At 31.3% G+C, this 19,273-nt stretch overlaps 3 protein-coding genes across 4 annotated transcripts; 1 reads left to right on the top strand and 2 right to left on the bottom strand.

Moving 5' to 3' along the window:
* Window positions 1-328: 328 nt before the first annotated feature.
* Window positions 329-1,897, bottom strand: LOC108459247 (CEN-like protein 2). The gene is made up of 4 exons (XM_017758593.2): window positions 1,651-1,897; window positions 1,483-1,544; window positions 809-849; window positions 329-699 (listed from the first exon to the last, which is right to left on the bottom strand). The coding sequence occupies exons 1-4, from the start codon at window positions 1,837-1,839 to the stop codon at window positions 482-484; spliced, it is 510 nt and encodes a 169-aa protein (XP_017614082.2). The 5' UTR covers window positions 1,840-1,897; the 3' UTR covers window positions 329-481.
* Window positions 1,898-6,958: 5,061 nt separating this feature from the next.
* On the top strand, window positions 6,959-10,172 carry LOC108458290 (CAAX prenyl protease 2). Of its 2 annotated transcripts, XM_017757635.2 has the most exons (8): window positions 6,959-7,339; window positions 7,657-7,716; window positions 7,834-8,046; window positions 8,342-8,453; window positions 8,838-8,909; window positions 9,139-9,201; window positions 9,581-9,658; window positions 9,770-10,172. In XM_017757635.2, the coding sequence occupies exons 1-8, from the start codon at window positions 7,130-7,132 to the stop codon at window positions 9,904-9,906; spliced, it is 945 nt and encodes a 314-aa protein (XP_017613124.1). In that variant the 5' UTR covers window positions 6,959-7,129; the 3' UTR covers window positions 9,907-10,172. The 2 variants fall into 2 exon arrangements, with proteins under 2 accessions (XP_017613124.1, XP_017613125.1); XM_017757636.2 differs by lacking the exon at window positions 7,834-8,046.
* Window positions 10,173-16,402: 6,230 nt separating this feature from the next.
* Window positions 16,403-17,749, bottom strand: LOC108460045 (protein LITTLE ZIPPER 3-like). Its single transcript, XM_017759426.2, has 2 exons — window positions 17,508-17,749; window positions 16,403-16,961 (listed from the first exon to the last, which is right to left on the bottom strand). Exon 2 carries the CDS (start codon window positions 16,916-16,918, stop codon window positions 16,682-16,684), a length of 237 nt encoding a protein of 78 aa, XP_017614915.1. The 5' UTR covers window positions 16,919-16,961; window positions 17,508-17,749; the 3' UTR covers window positions 16,403-16,681.
* Window positions 17,750-19,273: the final 1,524 nt, after the last annotated feature.

Genomic DNA, 19,273 nt, shown 5'->3' with positions numbered 1-19,273 from the left:
CCTGGATTAGAAAGGACTGCGTTCTCCGAAGACACACGTCTAATAAGCCAAGGAATGCCTAGGGAATGTCAGTACCAGAGACAGAGAATGTCAGTACCATCAACCCCAAGACCGAGACAAAATAATGAGTTCTATTGTGAACTGTAATAGTAGCAATATGAACATGTATAAATATCTCCTGCTATTCGCTTAATACAATACAAAAAAAAATATTACTCAACAAACTGAAAAAAAAAAAAAGTCTTCCAAGTGCAACACATAACAAGTTACACTACCAAAAAAAAAAAAAAAAAGAGCTTATAAGTTTGAACACCCCAGTAAGCCATGGTAGAGTCTCAAGAAGAAGTTCTCTGCAGTAAATTATTTAGACTAGTGGTACTGCAAGACTACATTTTTTAGAATAACCACACAGTTTACATAAAAACCCAGTTTTTTTTCCCAATCCAAATGGAACGTTCTTCCTTGAGTTTTGAAGGTTTAATTAGCGTCTCCTTGCAGCAGTTTCTCTTCGTGCATTGAAATAAACAGCGGCAACAGGGAGGTCAAGATCGTTCTCAGCAGCGAAATCTCGGGTGTTGAAGTTATCTCTCGAAGAAGGTGACCTGATTACCTGTCGACGTTTCTGCTTGAAAAGAACGAAAACAAACCTGTGGATTCCTATATCTGGCCTTGGGATCTCGTAGTTCACAACTTCCCTTCCTGTTTGATAAAATGCCCCACAGACCAAAAAGTTAAAAAGATTACTACTTTTTGTTATATCTTTCTTTAAAATTGTCCAACAGGTAATTAATTAGAAGGGCAAACCTACCAAATGTGGCATCTGTTGTGCCTGGGATGTCTGTCACAATCCTGTTAAATGGTCAAAATCAAATGAAACTGTCAGCTCTTTTTCTTTTCTTTTTTGGCATGTGCAAGCTCTTATTTTCTAGTTTTATCTATTATTTGTTGCTTTCCAAATAACTAAGATCTCTATTAATGTCTTATCAACGCATGCAGACTTGATTATTGCAGAGTTGAAGAAGTTATGAACTTTGGTTTTGTCCCAACTCTTAATTAGTAATCGATTAGATTAAAGACGTGACATGACAATAAGTTTACGACTGGTTGTTATTTTAACTATTAATATATTGAAGCAATTTGCTTTTCAAGCACTAGTTGTTTGGGTCCCCCACACCGGATTTAGAGCCACTTTGGTAACCCTCTCTAGACTGTATCCCAACAGTGAACTCTTTCATGGGCATGCATGATGGACTGGACTGCTCTATTAATATATCTATCTTACTCTCCTTTCTTAAAATATTCTATCCGGCACATATCTAAACATATATATGAGGATATAAGAATTTTGAAATTGACAGGGATCACATAAAATATTTATGCAAGTAATTTGCTGTTTGAATGTAGGGTTGAAGGGTGATTAACCCTAGAATACACACACACGTATATATATATATGTATTGGTAAGAGTAGGGTTTTGTATACCAGTGAAGGTGTTCCCTTAAATAAGGATCACTAGGTCCAGGGACATCAGGGTCGGTCATGACCTGCAACAAAAATAGAAGAGCAAGGTGTGAAACAACTTGGGATTATAAAAATGGAAAAAGAGGAAAGAGGTGATGAAGAAGAAGAAGGTGAGGCAGAACCACTTACCAGAGTGAAGAAAGTTCTTAAATCACCACCTTGAATCTCAACCCTAGGTTTGGTGGCAACAGATGAAGGGTAAAACTCATGTCCATTAAAGACTTGCTTGTTATTGAAAGTGACTGACATTTTAATGCTAGGATTGAAAGAATCAAGAACATCCCCAACTACTCCCCCAACAATGAGAGGTTCTCCCATTCTTGATGACACTGAATGAAAAGAAGAGAAAGAATGTTATATATGATTCTATAGAAGGAAGGATATAATGTAAGTAAGAAGAGAAACCCTTTTTATAGTGTATTAAATGGAAAGACTGTTACTTCTCTAGATATAGATGTTGAAGAGTACTATAAACTTTTGTAATATATGGGAATTCATAAAAGGAAGAAATGAGTGGAAACTCCTTTGGCTTTTGCTATATTCAATATCATATTGTTTTAGTGTTATATATATATATATATATATATGTGTGTGTGTGTGATTATTTCTCAGTTGGGGGACCCTGGAATTGGTTCTTGATTGGCTGTTTGTTCTAGGTTCTTTTATAACATTTAACATGATTTTCATCGGGACCCAAAATATTAAATATGCTTTTGGTAAAATTACAGTTTCAACTCTCCAAAAATTTATGAATCCACTTGGTCCAAGAATTGAATTATAAACAATGTTTTCAAGTTTTCTTTACTATGCAACTTGAACATCAAAAAAGGATGCACGAGTTTTGGAATATTTGGAAGCCCCCACTTGTGCTTGAAACTCAACTAGTCTTTTTTTTTTTTTTCTTTCATAGATCCTAAGAAATTGTTAATTGTTTGTTTTTCTTTAATGATTAATATCATAGAACCTTTCCCAAAGTTTAGAGATGCAAATTTTTGAAAGGAAGTTTTACCATATTTAGAGATATTCTTTTAGAAGAGAAGGCATAAAGGGGACTCCACCATAAGTGACTCAGTGAGTGGTACATAAGTCATAAAGCAAGGTCATTTCAAAGTTATAAACAAATCCGGAGCAAGTTCCAAATTTGGCTAAATGAAAATTATAGTGAATTTTCCATTAGTAGGAGCAAAAACTTGTGTCCCACTCTCTACTCAGTTTCAGTCATTCAGCTGCTGCATTCATCACACGCCAAGTTTCATCCTTACCGTTTCCCGAATCTACATTTTTATTAATTATGGCATTTTAAAGATAATTACACAGTTCAATTCCATTAAAATACCACTTCCAACATTAACACTAATGCTTTTTAAAATAAAATATTAAGGGTAGGAGATGAGATAACACGACGTTAAATAGGTATATGATAACAACTTTAACATTAATATTTTATTATTAATTTATTTTTAAATAAAAAGAGTCAAAAGTCTTTATTATTTTCGAGATAATTTAAGATTAGTTAATATTCCATTACCACTAATGATTTTCCTTATTAAAATTTTCTATTTCTTTGATATATTCTTCAACTAATAATTTATTCTGTTAATTTCAAATTTTAATTATAAATTTTTTTATAATTATAAATAATACAAATAACACAATTAATATTAATAGTACATGCTCTACATGTTTCTATAGTTAATTTTAAAATATTTATATTTATTGTGCACAATATCGATGTATTTAGATTTATTTTGTTTTCAATATATTTTTATATTTTATATTTTGTTGAACAAAATCAACAACTTTTATATAAATGCAAGATTGCACATATATCATTACTTTTTCTTTTTTTTTTCAATTATAAAAATCGCACGAGAATCTAAACTAATTTTATCTATTACACTCCGTTCAAAACATTAGGTTTATAACAAATATACCATTTTTAAGATTTAGGTCAAAATTTTCCTTAAACTATACCAAATAACATGTTTTAGTGTATATATATTCCTTTTCTTCTTCTTTTTCTCACTTTAATCAAAAGTAAAGCCTTAACTATTTATTATATCCCCTTAGTTTTAGTTTATTTATTTGAAAAAAATCCAAAATTAATTTACTTGATATCTACACTCATTTATTAGTAAAATAAAATACTACAAGTTTCAATTTTTGTAAATAATTTTTATTATAATTTAGTAAAATGTATTTTAAGTAATTTTATCTAACAAAATTCTTACATTTTAATAAAATAAACCAAAAAAAAAATAATGTACTAAGTAATCTTATAAATAATATAATAATACCGTAATCTTATATTTTGATAATTTTATTAAAAAATAATCTTATATTATATGTAAACTTATATATCTATATATATACAAAGCCCTCAATCTCTAAAATATAAAATACTGTTGGTTGTAGACTCCAAAATTTTGCAAGAGCAATACTAACCAATATCTTATAGTTCAATGATTACGAAACAAAAAGAATATTGGTTTTGATCTTGGCAACATGGTACAAATTCTCTTTGCATTGTTATCTCATTTTGGGAGCTAATAATACTGTCTTGTCGGAATCCACCGTCAATTACAAAATTATTTTCAACTTAACTAAAATTTAACTCCATATTCTACTTAACTTAACCACTAATTATCTTTCAATTAATAATTTTGTCTATAACATAGAAATATTTATAAGGGTTAAAGTGAATTGGATCAAATTAGTCTTTCTATTATTAATCTGTATCAATTTAGTCTTTATATTATCATAAATTCAAAACGTAATAAAGTTTACATTTATTGTATTACATTTATTGTATACAAAATATTTTGAATTTTTTTCCAATTGTTGTTTAATTCCAAACAAAAGATTTCATTTACAAAATCATAAAACTTTTAAAAATATATTAACTCATTAAACAAGAAATGATACTTTTTAAACAGCAAATGTTAACTCTACTCCAATTTGGTCTTTTTTTTTAATTTTTTTAATAGTACATAGACTAAATAGATCCGTTTAATAGTAGAAGAGCTAATTTGATCAGATCCCTATAATAAAGGGACCTCTTGAGTACATTCACCTATTTATAAGTTAAGCAGATACAAAAACTATCGAAATAGTAACTTAATCTAATGATAAGAAAATTATATTTGAATTTCATAACATACACATTAATTTTTAACATAAATGCTTGCATTGTGCTAGAGTCATGGGTCACAAATCTAAGCCTGTGACGAATATGCACAGAATGTCCTATGGAGGTCAATTGATTAAATGAGGCTCATTGGACCCACTTGTACTGGCCTGATTCGTGGAACAAATGGAGAAACCCATCTACTTGAAGCATCGGTAGCCTAATGAAACACTCTAGTAAAACTAGAGTTACCAAGGTAATTATTGTAATTCCTAAAGGATAAGAATGTATAGAGTTTAAATCCCTTAGGACTATCATATTGTAAATAGGCATTGATCGCGCCCCGACGTTCGTGCCCCGAGGCTATGAATCAACACAAATAGAATCAATAATCTAGTAGTGTACTACAAGCATGATAGGTCAATTTTAATATTTATAGTGTTACAATAGAACATCTCGAGTATTCTAATGATTGAACCTAAGAGAGTTCGGGGACAATGTGATTAATGTGAAGCAAGCATGCAAGTAGGAAGTCTATGTAATTACTCACTAAGTATTATATTACGACAAATCATAATCAAGGGGTAACTACACTACTTAACTATCTAACGCTAAGAAGGACAAAATTATAAAATAGTGAAAAATACGCAATTAAAAATTCAATAAACACAAGTGGTTGGTTGACTTCCATGTTGATGATTAGTGTATGGATTAGGGAACTAAAAATCTTAAACTTCTAATTGGTTCAATTTTACCTCTCGGTCACTATTTTATCAAATTAGACGATTTAGTCCGGTTTATCTCTCGATCTCACCGAACTAACTCTAAACAATCAAATTGGTTCTCAATAAGCTCTCCTCTTGGTATCATCTACCTAAATATTCACCTAGAGTCGTCAATTCTAAGTTTTGAAGTTTATTTGATTTAGTCCAATTTTTCATCCTACTTTAACATCCTACCTCAATTTGAAGTTTTTTCAAATTGAGTCGAGTGAAATGAAATTCAAGTCGAGTCAAATCAAGTGAAATTTTTAGAATTAAATTTTAAAAAATTAAACATGCCAATATCGATCATAGTCAATCAACGGTCAGTTAACACCAATCAAAGTCACATGATATATTTCTATAATTTTTATTACATTTTTATTATTATTTTTTTTTATAATTTTTATTTATTTTTTAGAATCTATTTTTATTTTTATTACATATAGATGCCACATGGCACTTTCTTATTGGATTGAAGTGCCATATGGCACATTCTAATTGAGTTGTGCCACGCGACACTTTCTAAATTTTTTTTTTTTATAATTAGAACCAAATTGATAGAATGTGTAAAATAAAAATTAAACTAAAGGAATGTGTAAGCATTTAGGTTAAATTTGTTGAATTTTTTTAATAATTAGGACCAAAATTAATAGAATGTGTAGCATGTTAAGGGCTAAATTTGTTGTCATACCAATCAAAAGTTTGTCATGTCATTATTCGGTCTAGTGACTAGTGCATTTTAACGGTGGAGTGACTAAAATAGGAAATTAACTTAATGAGAGTGACTAAATTAACAAAAACAAAATTGGGTGACTGAAATAAGAACACGCTAAAACTTGGGTGACTGTATGAGTAATTTACCCAAAAAATTATCATGGCAGCTAAAGGTGAGCGTTGGTTCGAATCAAGCGAAAATTTCAAGTTAATCGAGTTATCAAGTTGACAAGTCTCATTTTATCATCTTAACTCGATTTGAATTTTTTTCTTAATCGAGTCGAGTAAAATGAAATTCGAGTCAAGTCAAATTAAATCGAGTGAAATTGTTCAAGTTAAATTAAAAAAAACTAAACATGTCAAATAAAAATCTTATTACAATATAACTAATTTCATGTTAGAGCACATAAATTTGAAAATATATATATTTGAAAACCTTTTCAATACAATAAGAGAAAAAAATATTTTAATATGATAAAGTTAAATTATTAATTTACTTATTTAGGTCTCAGAAATATTATCTTATAAATGTTTTTAAAATTTTAATTTTTATATAGTTTAGATTAATTTTTTATTTTCAAAATTAGAAGGAAACAACAAGACATTTATATTAATATGTTATTTGAATTATTTAAATTTTAAAATTTAAATCCACTCAAACTTGAAATTTGAATAACTTTTTCAAGTTAATTAAAAAAACTTAATAATTCAATTTGATTAAGTAAAAATTCAAAAAAGAAAATCAATTTTTTTGGAATGGTTTCGCCTGGGAGCTGACTGGAAATAAAGTGTTAATGAGGGGTTCTTTTCGGCCCAAATTTACTTTGAGGCTTTGAAGTGACCCAAAAACCCTCAAACAAGAACCGCCCCAAGTCAAAACCCGAAGCCCCTTCTCACTGAAAGGGTATCAAACGGAGAAGATATTGAACCGGAACCGGCTTTTCTTTCCCCCCTTCTCTTCCTCTCTCCGGCGATCCTAGCTGCCGCCTCTTCGAATCCAGACATGGAAGAGAGCGAAGGTAGGTTATCGAAGCTAGTAGCGGTGATTGCTTGCATCGCTATGACACTGTTTTATGTTTCTATTCTTTATGCTCCTACTCTGATCCTCCGCCTCCCGCCTCCCCAATCCTACGAGAATTTCATGATCCGACGGTTCATTTGCGCCGCCGTTTGCTCCGTCGCGTCCGTTATTTTCTGTGCTTTCGTCCTTCCGGTATACCTATTTCCTTTGTCTCTCATTTTTATTTCACTCATTTATTATTATATAATTATGAACTAAGTTGAGATTTCTGTCATTCTGTGAAGTAAGTGGAAACTTAATTCATTGAGCTAAAAAGTGAACTCATATATAATTAGAGATGAGCGAAATATTGAATTGTTAACATGCATTGAACTAAAGCCATTTAACATTTTCATGTGAATGTAAAATCATCCATTTTGCGTTTTACAAAAGTGCTATTATTTGTTTTTATATCCAAAACACGTTTGTTCCTTTTTTTTATTATTCTAACAATGTTCGATTATGCGTAGATAACAGGTGGGGAGGCATCTTACTCGTTTGGGGTTTATGGCATTCGATCGGATCATTTTGTAAGAATCATACTTATGGAGTATATTTCCTACATTTTTGTTATGGATTTATTATTTATGTTTATGATCTGCTGGTTCAAAATCAGTTCTTGAAATGCAATTTTATGTGTGAAACAGTGGCAAGCAATCGTCTTTCCTCTTTTCTTGACTTCTCTTATGTATGCTGGATCTTTGATATTCAAGTCCATGTTATTGGTAAATAAGTGGAAGGAGCATAGACATCAAGAGGGAGAGCCACTGTTAGGTTGTATAAAAAGTACCCTTCTTAGCCTCCCGGTCCAGATGTCTTCAGTAACTTCCAATGTTTTATTCTGGAGGAATTTTATTGTGGTTAGTATGCTTACCACTTAAATTTCTTCATCTTTTGGGTGAATGCAAATAATTGTAAGGTCTATAAATAGGGTGTGTTTGCAATATTTTATTGTTGAAAAGGTTGCATTGTGCTTGCTTATTCTAGAAAGTAGTCTTGCAAATGGATTGAATATTGTGTTACATGTCCTGCTTATTGTTCAATGTTTAACAATCCTTCTTAGGAGAACAGCAATAATTGAAAATTAGAAGGAAATTTTCGAAATTGTTCCCTGTTTCTTCAGTCTTCATTCCTTAATAGTACTTTAATGAACAGGCACCAGTGACAGAGGAGTTGGTGTTTAGAGCATGTATGATTCCTTTACTTCTTTGTGGGGGATTTAAAGCATACAATGTCATTTTTCTCTGCCCTACTTTCTTCAGTTTAGGTGAGTCTTTTTTTGTTTAACACAGTTCGATCATTCATGAGAGGATTTATTATCTTTTTTCCTTTGGGTGTTAAGTATTTGTAATAGCTTAGACATGCTTTCATTGCATATATAGTGGTATGTATCGGTGCAACAATCTGTTTTTTTAACTTTTACCACAGTATAAATAAGTTAAAAAGGATAAGGTTGGCACGAAATGATCCATTTTTAAAATCTTATTATCCAATTTTGCATGTTCTTGTTCATATTTGCAGGTGTTGCTCAATTATGTGCTTGTGCATTTATTGCATTTCTTAACCATAATGCTTTCTATTTCTGCCACATTGCATATTGAGTTGAATGGCATATAAACTGTTTCAACTCTGTTTTGTCAATGTCTTGCAGCACATTTGAACCATATGATGGAGATCTACAGCCGACATAACTATAGCTTGCTTAAAGCCTCCTTGGTTGTAGGTACAAACTAGATTTTCCTGCTTGAATGTGATGGTTGGAATGTTATTTTAAGAGGAAAGACAATATATATATTTATATAATATAAGTGTAGAGTGGGTTGATTGCTTTTGTCTTTTAGGTAGAAACTTTGGTTGGCTTGAAGCTTTTGAACCTTGTTTTAGGAGCAAGAATGTTGTTTTATGTCTTTTAGATGCTAATACATTGTTGTTTCTTGTGATGTGGTTCTCAGGTCTCCAGCTTGGCTACACTGTGATCTTCGGTTCATACGCTTCATTTCTCTTCATTCGAACAGGTTGGTGGTCAATTTGCTGATAAATGTTATTGCCTTTTTTGTGATCTTTTTCCTAAGTACATATTGGTCCCACTCCATTTCTGGTTTGCTTTTGTGTTGGAAAGAGATTTCTTTTTCGTTTACTCATTTCAGCTTTCTGTAAATTAGGAATAGATAAAAAATGGTGAAATATGGATGCAGTTGCTGTAGTATTGACCCTAGGTAGAAAATAACCTAGAAGCAGATAAAAGGGAAATTTTATTGTTATTGTTCTTATTATTGTGATATTTTGTTATACAGATCTAGAACAATACAGGTGTTTTTGCTATGGGTTAGTTTATTGTCTCATTACACTTTATCATTCTGCCTCATTGATTCTACGTATATTAATTCTTTGCAGGAAACATTGTCGCTCCTTTAGTTGCCCATGCATTTTGCAATTATATGGGATTGCCGGTGCTGTTTGTACATAGGAAAGGTACGGATTAGAGTTTCTATTACTTGGGTCCCTTTATAATTTTGCTTTCTCAGTGTACTAGTATGTATGCCTGGACAAATTGCTTACCTTTTTGGTCCATTATATTGATAGGGCTAGTTAGCATCGCATTCGTAGCTGGAATGGTATCATTTGTGTGGCTTTTGTTTCCTATAACATGGCCGGACCTCTACAATGAGAGTACCAATAATTGCAGATGTTGGCAAGGATATTGTTCATGGAACAAATAGTAATGATGGTCCAAAGGGGAAGGACTTTTTGGTCTGACATGGGTTGTTTGCCAAATCGGAGCATTGACTAGATGGAATAGTAATAGTATAAACAAACGATGAAACGAGTATAGTTAGGGATTGGAAGCATGTGTATTTTTGAACCATTTCATGATCAAATCCTGTTGTAATCTTTCAGGATGGTTTTTTGACTTTGCCCGTCCAATTGTTGTAAAATTTTTTTGGCTTTACATTAGATCCTGATCTCGACTCAAGTATTTTGCTCACCTTTTTTCTCTCCTTATCTTTGTTTTGGTTGAAATTTATTTTATTTTGGCGTTGAAGTTGTTAGACTCAGAGTTGAAAAGGTGATTTAGGTTATAGTACAGAAAATTTAAATATATAAGAAGATATATATTAGCTTCTTGAAAGCTCGAGTTTGATAAGTAACATTTTCTAAACTCAGGTTTGATTTGATTAAATTTATTTATTGATTTCATATTTAAATAATAATTTTTTTTAAATTTCTGAGATGGATCTTGGAATTTTTTTAATTTCTCAAAGTTTTATTATATTTTTATTTCCCTTGCCACGGTTTTATATATCATTTTAAATTCACAATGTTAATATTAATTAATGAAAATAATATGAAGGATAGCTCAGCACTTTCAACTGATGACTTTGATTGAATGAAAAATCAACTATTAATGATGACCAACTTTAAGAAATAATCTAGATTATATTGACATTAAAAAGTATTAAATTATTCTTTATTGTTGGATATATATTTTCAGTTCACCCTTTGATTTGACCAGGGTGTGCAAAAAGTATTTGATTTTCTCTGTTTTTCAATTCAATTAGTTTATTTAATTTATTTCTTTAATTTAATATTTTAAACCCATTAAATAACATTAAAAAAAAAACTGACCAATTAGCTACTATCTAATCTGACTCTTTTTCTCTATCTTTTACTAATTTTAATAATCGGTATTTATTATATTTATTTCCTTTTAAGGTTTTATTTTGATAAACTTCCACAAAGTAGTATTAATAAAAATAATTCTGTGAAGAACTTAGTTCTGTATAAATAATTGAATCCTTTATGACAACTATGAATATTAGACTGACATTGGTTAGATATTTTTACAAATACATGTAGAACTGTTTATACATTCAAAAAAAAAAAATACTATAACTATTGATTTTACAACAATGCAACACCAAACTGAACCAACCCCTGTATTCGAGATTAAAACCTAAAAAATTACAAGGCATTGATGGGTGGAGGTGCAAGGTAAGATTGAAGTGGATACAGAAAGCAGCAGCTAGGTGTAAGGGGCAAATACTTACAGAATGTCGGTGCCATTCAAGCCATATTCAGTGGTTTGGTTGTTGGTAATAGCTGATTACAACCCAATTCAATAAAAATATTGGGATTGCAACAAAAAAGAGTTCATGCAAATTTTGCAGCAACACAATCCGCAAATTAAAAATAAGATAATTTAAAAACACCTTGAATTTAGTTTAGAAAGATGAATCTCGGTTATATCAAGACTTGAATTCCTTATTCACCAGTTTTGGTGGAATTGAAATTGATGACCAACAAAACTTCATCTATATTCTTCCTTTTTTTACAAACTTTGTTTTTTACCTTGATGATTCACGTTTGTTTAGCCACAAAATATGGTAATGAATTTGAGTATTTTCGGTGGACTTTCAGACTTCAAAACTTGGGGGCAATGGAAGATAATAGAAACAAAAATAACATATCAAAAAATAGAATATCTCAGTTGGTAAATTTTGGGCCAATATTGAGCCGGTGATAGTGGGAAACAACGTCTAATGTTGGCAAGACGCAGGTTTGACTCGTGAAGTAGAGGTAGAGGGGGAAAACCTATGACAAATAATCATGTTTGAATATAATTTAATGTCTTTTAAGTACAGAGTTTGATAAAAATAAATATTATTTATATAAATAAATAAAAATCTAAAATTTATTTTTAACTATATAATTTTTATTTTATTAAATAATATTTATTTTTATAATATATATTATAATTAAATTAAAATACAATAAATAAAATTCAAGGATAAGTTTGTCATTTTAAACCTATTCCACAAATATTCATTCACAATTTTTTATCAACCAAACAATGTAATACTATTACTTGCCTACTACATTGCAATCAACTGAACTACATAATATCTATTACATCTTTATTCCATTCTTGTGAACCAAACATACCTTGGAGTTTTTTTTCTTTTTTATCTATGTATATATATTAAAGGTAAAATTAATAGAATATTATAAAGAATAAATTTGATTAAGTTTGTGAGCTACTTGATCGCATGTCTGTGTACAAACACTGAGCAAAGAATTAACATGAAATAGAAAGAATTAGAAGTCGTTTTTACTGCAAGAGTGACATGTCAGTTGTAATATTTATAAACGTTACAATGGAACACTCAGAGTATTCCAAGTATCGAACCCAATGGATTGTTAATTTAATTCCAAGCTAAGCAATTACTAATCTAGTTGAGTAGGAAATTAGTAGCGCAAACCAAATATGAAAGTATATTAAAGCTAAATTCTAAATTAACAAATAAAAATATCAAACTAACTTTCTTCCTCCTTACTAGAAACAATGCAAACGGATCGAAATGATGGTCGAATGATTTGTTAATTACTAATTAAGCTAATAAATGTATGCTAATTATATTGTTTGTCACTTTTAGCTAAAAATCTCCTCTCAGTCTCATCCTAAACTAAAAGATGCCACCTAAGCTTTCTTCTTGGTCTTACTTAGGTATATAGATCTCCTCTTGATCTTCCTACTTGACACAAATGTATTAAATTCCCACACGACAGTCTCTTCTAAGTCTCATCTATCTAAATCGTCCATTGGAGGCATCAATTCTAATGTGAGCCTCTTCCCATTCGCCTTTCATTGCCACCTATTCCACCTCATTCCGACATCGATAGTCGACAGAAGTCCAATGCGACTATGTTCGAAATCCCAACGCCAAACAACCAAAAAATTGACTTTTATTATATTCAAATGTTCACAACAAAACCTCTCTAACACCATATTCGACTTTCGTTGCCATCGCCACCTATTAACCCACACTTTGATGGTGTTCAAAACTCCGGTGCGACCAAAAACTTTAAACTGTGGCGACTAGTGTTCATTTGAAGGAAGAAGAAAAAATAAAAGAAGAAGAGGAAGTTGGGAAGAAGAAAGGAAAACCAGGAAAAGGGAAAAAGAAAAATAAAATAGTTTTTAAAAAAATATATTAATCATCATGATATCATTAATGACATGTGTCATAAGCTTATTCTGTCAACTATCTTAAACTTAATGGCTTTACAAAAAAGTACGATTTAGTTTATGGAAAAAAGATTTTAACACTAACCTAGGACAAAAAAAAAAAAACATAAAACACCTATCTAAAAGAAGTGGACAAATTTAGGTACTAATCATACATTTTTCCCCTTAAAAATTTCACAATATATAAAACAATTGCACATTAGTGTATAGATCAGGTTCCTTTACCGTGGTTTTTTGTTGCATTCTAGTTATGTTGCAACATAATATCTAAGATAGTTTAGAGATAATAAATAATAAAGTTGTTGTAGTGGTGAGTATTTCTATCTAAAATGTATAGAGCAATTTTCTTTTTCTATCTAAAATATGTGTAAATCCCAGAATGATTGATTTTCTTCCTTAGCAGATACTTTGGGAATAAAAAAGCTACTAATCTTCTGATTTGCTTGTTTCTTCAACAAGGTACGAGGAATATAATATGTTTGGCAAATAAGAAGAGATCCCATTTGCTTTTCCGTTTTACTTCACCTTATGATTATTTTGAACTTACTATTTTCCCAAAAGTTGAGTCCCATTGATAAAGAATGATGTGGATGAATACTGAAGCGAATCGTAAAGTTTGTCAACGTCACGAATTTATCCTAGATCTTTAGACGAATGTCAACTGAAACAAGAAACAACGAAAATAGATTAGTTGTCACAAATGAGAGTTAAATGAAACTAAAACAAAATAAAGATGAACTGGCTGGTAAAGAGTCCAAAAAAGAATGAATTAGGGTTTCTTGGATGGAAAGAAACCGTCCTTGGACCTTAAGAAAACACACAAACCAGATCTAGAAAAACAAAACACAAACAGATTTGTTAGAAGTGATTTTAAAGACAAAAGCAAATTGTTTTGTGCAAGAATGTTTGAAACAACAAAAAAAGATTAAAACTCCTAAATTTGTTGTGTTTCTTGATGGAACAGGATAGGAGAATGTAGTTCTTGAAGCAACTTTAACCTAGAATGAAAACCAATAATATCAGTAAGCCAAAACAGCAAGAACTAACTTAAATAAGCAAGAAATGATAAATTAAGGATAAAAAAGAGAAGATGACGTCCTAAGAAGCCATGGGAACATTAAGAATTCACAACTCCTTAATGATTTTGGCAAGAAAAAGGTTGAAGATGATTCTCACAACCTGAAAGATTGTTAAAACAGCTTCTAAAAAAACTCAAGAGCAATTCTTGAAGAAAAACTCAAAGAGAATTATTATTAACTCAAAAAAACATAAATCAATTTTGTGCGTATAAAGGTGAATGTCCATGCCACTTATAAGCCTCGAAAGTAAGTTTTCCTAACCCTAATGGAATAACTAATATGACAACTCATCAAGTAAAAAATAATAATTCTAAGTGTGGACTTTTAATGAGAATTCAGCCAAATGAATTAAATGGGCTGCTTGACTGAATTCTTACATGATGATCCACCTATTAAAATAAAATTAGACCTATAGTTTAAATATTTTACAATTTGGGCCACTTTGATAATTTGGCCTGATATTTAATTAAATTACTTTCCAAACTTCAGGATGGGCTTGTAGACATCTTAATGGGTCATTTTTTTAATAACTTGGTCTTGTGATCTGTTTGCTTTTGAAATTGGCTCGTTCAAGCCGCACATGAAATCTGATGTGCCTTGGCTGCAAGTTTCGGTTTCTTGGACCAAGATTTCCAACATTTGAAATCTTGATTTTCTTGATTCTTAAAATTGCCCGAAATAGCAAAATTGGACCAAGACTCAATTTCTTGATTTTCTTGAAAACAAGAAATTGAATCTTGATTTTCTTTTTTGGTCGTGTGCGCATCTAGGGCTTTGGTAACAAAGTCTTGGATAGTGCCATTCAATTTTGCTTGGACTTCGGCCTCGTTATTGGGCCATGAGAAAATTTGAGCCCAACACGTTCATGAGCCTTATTTTGGGCCTTGAGACTCACATCATTCCCCTTTTTCTCAAAAAGATTCGTCATCGAATCTGAAACATCAAAAGGAGATAACTCAGCAAAATTAAAAGTAGAACTTATATTATACTCACCGAGCAAATCTATTTGATAGGCGTTGTCATTGATTCGCTTGAGTACTTAGAAAGGCCCATCTCTATTATGGCCTTTGAATTGGACTGAGCTACTCGTATCACCCATGGGTCGGATTGGTGTCTTCAATTGTTCTTCTTCCATTGTTTTTCTTGGGATTGGAGGAATACCCTTCCAGTTTCCATTGTGATTTGTGAGTTCCAAATTTTCTTCTGTTTAATCGCAAAGCAAACAAATGGGTCATCTTTCAAGATTTGATGACTTACCCAAAGATTTTCTTTTTATTTCCAAAACATGTTAATTGATTGTGGATCTTGGGGGGGGGGGGGGGGGGTTCTCGAATGAGCACTGAATGACTGTTGTCAGCCAATCCTTTACTGGGTCTTCTAAGGAGATTCGGGTCATCATATTCTTTTGTCCTCCTTTTAGTTTCCAAATTCACTAGCTGAGCTGGTGACAGGGTTTGGTGGCCACTGATTTTGAAAGCCAAAGGGCCATTGCCTGGGCTTCATACACACACATATTTGAGTTTGATAAGACATGTTTATCTATTTTACCCTTTTCTTTATTATACCAAAAGATTTTGGTTCATGGTCAACCATCATCACCCAAGGGACTGTGTCATGTCAATAACTTGACTTGTGGGTTACCACTTGTTTCAAGCTTAATAGACTTCCATTGACTTTCTCTTCATCAATCTTTTTTGTTTGACATTAGCTTGTATAACCAGAGTTTCAAAAGCCACCCATTTCTTTTCTGATCATTCCTTTTTGCATATAGCACAACTTAGTTTCTTTCACAACAAGCAAACGTGCAAGCTTTTGTCTACTGTTGGAAAACTAAACATGCATTGCGGACACTTGAAACCCAATTGTGTATCATTAGTACTGTTGTTAAAGATGGAAGTACTTGTTGGTTCCAAATTAGGTCTGCTATTGGACCTTGTGCATTTTCAGCCGTATATAACATATGCATGTAACTGTACTAGTAAGGTAAAATCTACCCTAGGGAAAAGAGTTGAGCTAGAGATATTTCTAATTGTAATGTATGCTGGTGATTATGAAACATGGAGTTTTTTTGTTCATTTCAGTAATCCATCTACACAAATGGAGAGCAAATTTATCCAAAATCAGACTAGAAATGTGATAATATTATATTAATTCCTAGCAGATAGACTCATACATCCTTCGTTGTTCCTAAATCCAGATCATCCCCCATAAAAGAAGATACTGAGAAAGATGGAAAAAGATACTACAACTACTCTATATTTAGCTGAAATGAAGCTAAATCTAGCCTTCTACCACCGTTTAGCTATGGTTTTACAGAAAAAGAAAAAAGGGAGGCCAAGGGCCGGGGGGGGGGGGTGTACATTGGATCATAATGTCTATGTTGGGGAATCAGGGTTGGCTAGGATTTGGGTTAGAAGTTGAGCCAAGGTTTAGGTCAGGAACGGCACTAGTTGCTGAATTTTTTCCCTTGGAATTGTTGTTGTTAGCCTTGGAGAGCTTCTGTTTCAGCTCAGATAACAGCGCTTGATTCTCTTGGTTCAGAAGCTGTGCTTTCTTCCTCAACCTCTCATTCTCTTTCATTATGTAACAGTTCTGCAGGTACAGATTTGAGTTCAGTCTTTCCATGACTATCAAAATTAACTCTCTTTTAATACTACCTGTAATGCCCCTGAAACCAAAATTAACCAAGAAAGAAATAGTATCAATATATATACGCATAAAAGGGTATCTCTCCTAGCATTCTTTATTGCTTCATGAAAATCATTGCACTGCATATGGAGAGGGTATTGTTATAATAATTTTTGAATACAAGACTTTAAAAATGTTACTTAGTAAACACGCATAAGTCGTTATGTATGCATAAGACCATGACATTAAACATGATTCAATAAATAAAAAAAAGTAATTTGTAAGAAACACATGTTTGTCCATAACTATAAAGTTGAATAAAGAAAAAATTAAAATATCTAGGATAGTTCCTCTTCATTTTCATGTTTTTGTAGGGTTTATAGAGAAACAGAGCAGCCCCTCATGTAGTTTGTACAGCAGGAGAAAGACATTGAAAAAGAAGACAAGTAGGAAGAAAATTCCAACATAGGGAATTCACAAAAGAGAGGAGAATCCCAATAGTTAGACACAAAAGCATCATAGGTAAGATGTGCGGTTAGACATGGAACAAAAAGTTATGGATTGCAAAACAATGGCCATGATGTACCTTTTGAAGGGAAGGGAGGGGAACGTTGGGTTGGGTTGGGCGAGGAAAGCTAAAAAATTCTGGTTTTTTTAACAGGTAGCAGTAGCAGTTAAAAAAAAAAAAAAAAAAAAAAGAGTGAAGTGAGGGACAAAGAAGAAGGGAGGTGGGGTTAATATAGAGAGGGAAGGGGGGAAGGGGGTGGCAGGGACTCACTCGTCTGACACAACAATCATGCATGTGTAAGCTTAGAAGGCGGCCGGTTAGGGGGCGAGGCTTTAATGTTTTTATCATTTATGCCTTTTTATTATGGGATATATGGCGTCATGTCACAATATCTCTTTAAATATCGTTGTTTACTAGACTACATTTCATTTTCTTTCAAATTTTATTTTTGTAAGAAAAATAGAAAGCCAATAATAGCATTGCAAATGCAAAGGAAGGAGAGTGATGAGGTTGAAGTGGGTCAATGATGGGGTGGGATAAGCAGGCCGTCCCAAGATTCGCAATGATGTATTGGATTGGTTCCCAACCATCATCAGCTCTTCCTCCTTTTTCATAATCAATTTTTTCTCTTTTTTTCTTTTCTTTCTCTAATTATTTTTCCTACCCTTTTATTATTTCCTCCCTAGTTTCACTTCTTGCTTTGCTAATAATCATTTTCCTTTTTCGACCCATAAAAATCTTTTGGAAATTAAAATGGTGGTTTTCCCACACCCTAATCAAACCCACCTTTTTTTTCCTACCCATCTCTCTCTATTCTCTCCAATTATATCTACTCAAATAGGGTCAAACTCACTTCATAAATTACACCTACCTATAGGGGTAGTCTTGGGATTCATTTATTGCATTAGGAAAAAAAAACTCTATTACAATTCTACTTATAATGATCCCCAATATGCTAACTACAACAATAAGCTTTCACAATCTTTTAATGAACAAAATTAATCATTTTACTTTACTTAATAATTTATTTCCCTTTTATTTAATTTTTCACATTTTTAGTCTTTAAATTTATATTTTTATTAAATCATCCCAAAATAAATAAAAAGTCAATATTTTTTAACTTTATTGATATGACATATACGTCAATTGTCACGAAGATAACATATAAATATTTTAAAATTTTAAAATTAATTAAATGTTGACATGTCATTTATATGAAAATCTACATATATGTCATGCGTTAACAAAGTTAACTAACGTTAACTTTTCATTTATTTTGAAGTAATTTGACCCAAAAAATACAAATTTAAAAGTTAAAAATGAAAAATTAAATGATGAACTAAAATAACGCTTTTATAAAATAGAAGGACCGAAAACGTGATTATACCTAAAATATTATTTCTTCACTGTACTTTACACTTCTCTTCTAATGTCTTTAATCCTACTTATATAATAAATTGTTTTATAGAGGCAAATTTTTTTCTTTTAAAAATTGAAAGAAACACAAACGGGGAGAGGTAATTTTATTATTTGGAGAAGGATCATGCAAAAAGTTTTTTTATCAATTGCTACAATTAAGAAAATTTTTTTATTTTTGCGCAGTTAATAATTTTGTTTGAAAAAGAAATATAATATTAGAAGTGGGTTTAAACCTGCATCATTTAAATATATTAAAAAAGTAATTATTACTTCAAGTAAATCTTAACTCATGGCTTATAATTTATTTATAGTGTATTTATTTATTTTTATAACATAATTATATTTTAAATTTGACTTATTCTTATTCATATAATTTTGGCGCTTACATGATATTTTATATAAGTTTTAATGGATTTATATTTTTT

This window comes from Gossypium arboreum, chromosome 4 (genome assembly GCF_025698485.1).
Source record: "Gossypium arboreum isolate Shixiya-1 chromosome 4, ASM2569848v2, whole genome shotgun sequence".
Lineage (NCBI taxonomy): Eukaryota > Viridiplantae > Streptophyta > Magnoliopsida > Malvales > Malvaceae > Gossypium > Gossypium arboreum.
The sequence above is the reverse complement of the archived record's forward strand: the minus strand, read 5'-3'. Positions and strand labels throughout refer to the sequence as shown.